Raw genomic sequence first — 3,065 nt, 5'->3', positions numbered from 1 at the left:
GCTGCAGTTGAAGCGGTTGATACGTGTACTTCTTAGCTTGCAGTTCTAAAAACCTCACAATGCCAACGGGGAAGTCAGAGTCGTCTGGAGCTCTTCCGTAAGAGTCAAAAAATTCACCATTGCTGTGTGTTGGAAAGTAGAGTGCGAACCAGTGTTCACAAGGTAGAGTATGGGGGTGGATATTTACAATTAAACCGAAAGGCCTCTTGGAGATTTTTCTCTTGGGTAACAAATCACTGGGGTATACGCCTAGAAAGAATGCATTTCCAGACAACACACGTAGTATCTGCATGGTATCCATCCTCACATATAATCAAACAATACATTCCTTGTGTGGCTTATTTCAATAAGATTTTCAAAGATTGTGTAGAGTATCATGTTGACGGTATTGGGGAGAGGTACAGCAAATCTAATTTCTGCTCTGAGGTTTCCGTTCTTGATCAGGGAATAGTGCTCTGAGCAGCCTTGATCGGGGCTCAAATCAAAACAATATAAAGTATAGCCATTGTTAAATTCCTCACGGTTGATTAGCACAGATCGATCTTTCATTGCTTTGCCAGACGTCTGTAACAATTGCATATATTCTCTCACAAAAAGGTTATGTTCATAATCAGGCTGAAGCGGTTTAGCAGGAATTTGTTCACCGTCACAATACAGGGCACAAAAGTTGACATTATAGTGCTGAAAATTGAAAGGATTTCTTTCATAATCACCGCTAAATGCAGCGTTGTCCACGAAACCAATCACTAATTGTTTAGGTAACTGCCCTAGAAATAGGTTTTCCTGGTTACACACAAGACTGCCTGCAGGAATGCTGTAAACTTTCATACCAACACGATCAATAGGATATTTGGCGTTGGAGTTCAGCAGAGCCTCCGCATGTCCTAACCGTATACCAGGTGATACTTTTACACGCTTTACAAAGAGATACGCTGCCAGGATCTGTACTTTGTAATTCTCATTACCATCCCTCATCAGGCAGAACTCATTTTTACTTCTTGAGAGTTTAATATTCACATCCACACCGTTAATCAATAGTTTGTCTTGAAAAAACAGATCGCTATGCAAGGGCCCTAGCAGATCCCATTTACGACTGCCAGCTGTATGTCTGGCTCGTGCTCTGAAACCAGAGTTACCGGCGGCTGTCAGCAAGGTGTTCTCCATGAGTGTTTCGTCATCCTTGTAAAAGCCACCCGCTGAACACTGGGTCCCCAAAGCATCTCCGCTGTAGTTCAGAATAAGTTCAATAAGGGCTCTGTAAGTGTAGCAGTGGTGACTCTGTGTAATCACACAATCGCCTAATGTAACATCCACCTGGTTGAACAGTGACGCTATGGGGTAGTTGACAAGACTCACTCTTGCCCTGTCATCGATATCCGTGCCGTCAGCCTTCACAACCTTGCAGCTCACATACAGCAGAGTATTGTTTAAATCCGTGTAATGATCGCCATGCCCCGTTATAAAAAATTCCAAAGGGGCATTGGGAGTCAGCGCTGATAAAGGGGGGATCTCGATGTATGTGCAGTTTTCAATGTTAGTTTGCGTAGGCGCCAATTGAAAAAGATCTAGCTCCGATTTGACACATTCCTCTGAAGCCTCGTGGATAAACACCATTTTATCTTAGAAGATGTTCTGTTTGTCACCGCGCTTCCTTCCTTGTGTACGTTTCCTCTTTGTATGACGTGTTTTTTTAACAAGCCGCCTCTTTTTAGGAGGCATGGGCGGGCCAACAGGCAGTTTCTTCCTGATCACTGCCATGCCAGATCCCCCCTGCCCACCCCCAATAACACGTGATACAAGCTGTCCTGACACGTCTCTGGCAATGTTATTAGCCGCCGCTTTTACGTGAGGTTTAATGATTTCTAGGCCTCTCCTCAGTAACGGCATTGCTTTTCGAAAAAGACCCCGGAACAGGCCCCCTATACCGGTACCATACATAACGGGGGATCCACGGAAACCGGGCAGCCCGTTTCCAGCCTGTGCTCTGTAATAGTCTACATATGTTTGAGGACTCCCGCACTTCTTTATCACGACCATCCTTCACTTTTCTGAGGCCTGAAATGAAGCTTAACAACGACCTTACCGTGGTTAAAAGCTATGTTTTCATTCTGATCCGTTTTGATTTCTACAGTAATCGTATCAATATAATGAGAGCTCAGGGCAGGGGCGGGGGGGGTGGCGGTCATTCTAAAAGAAGGTCTTGATCCGAGGGAGACCACTGTACCTCAGATAGCCGGATGTGAGTCCCTTTTTGTGAAGTGGGGTCGTGGGGCGCAGATGGGTCTGTTGATCACGTACCTGGCTCCCTGCCACATGGCAACGACCCTGCCCGAGCTCCTCAATGTTATAGCCGAGGTGGTGGCTGATACCCCCAGACTTGTGGTCATGGGGGATTTCAACCTGCCATCCATTGGTGAAACATCTGAGGTAGCTCGGGAGTTCATGGCTTCCATGACGGCCATGGACCTGACCCAAGTAATTCACGGCCCTACTCATATGGGGGGACACACTCTGGACTTAGTTTTTATCTCTGGTCAGTGGTTGAGTGGCCTTGATATAGGGGATGTAGATATTGAACCCTTGTCATGGTCTGACCACTCGCTCCTTCGACTTGACTTTCTGACCGCCGTACCCTGTCGCAGGGAGGCGGAACCGACCAGGTGGTTCCGCCCCAGGCGCCTGATGGACCCTGATAGGTTCCAGATGGAGCTTGGGCCAATTCCTGAGACTCTAGCTCATGACTCGGCTGATGACCTGGTGGCCGCCTGGGATAGGGCGGCTGCCGGGGCTTTGGACCGGGTCGTGCCTTTGCGGCCTCTGACCCGGCGCCGAACTCACTTAGCCCCTTGGTTTTCCGAGGAGCTGAGGGAGATGAAGCACCGGAAAAGACGCCTAGAGAGCGGTTGGAGGGCCAGTCGTTCCGAGTCTGACTTGACACTGGTAAGGTCTCATATTAAGACCTACCTAGTGGCGATAAAAGCGGCGAAATCTAGCTATTTTGCCGCTCTTATCGCGTCATCAGATAACCGCCCAGCCGCCCTGTTTAGGGTGACCCGCTCCCTCCT

General features: G+C 48.1%; 1 protein-coding gene across 1 annotated transcript; it reads right to left on the bottom strand.

Annotated features, from left to right (window-relative positions):
* Nucleotides 1–303: 303 nt before the first annotated feature.
* LOC139317661 (uncharacterized protein F54H12.2-like) lies at nucleotides 304–1,614 on the bottom strand. Its single transcript, XM_070944742.1, has one exon. It carries the CDS (start codon nucleotides 1,612–1,614, stop codon nucleotides 304–306), a length of 1,311 nt encoding a protein of 436 aa, XP_070800843.1.
* Between the last annotated feature and the right edge of the window lie 1,451 nt (nucleotides 1,615–3,065).

The sequence above is a fragment of the Pituophis catenifer genome, unplaced genomic scaffold, assembly GCF_029215685.1.
Source record: "Pituophis catenifer annectens isolate HBS135680 unplaced genomic scaffold, rPitCat1.0.hap2 SCAF_5, whole genome shotgun sequence".
Taxonomy (NCBI): Eukaryota; Metazoa; Chordata; class Lepidosauria; order Squamata; family Colubridae; genus Pituophis; species Pituophis catenifer.
Note: the sequence above shows the minus strand (reverse complement) of the source record. Positions and strands in the feature narration are given on the sequence as shown.

Bases quoted from the DNA above. Each gene is read 5' to 3' on its own strand.
- LOC139317661 (XM_070944742.1), bottom strand. From the start codon at position 1,614: ATGGTGTTTATCCACGAGGCTTCAGAGGAATGTGTCAAATCGGAGCTA.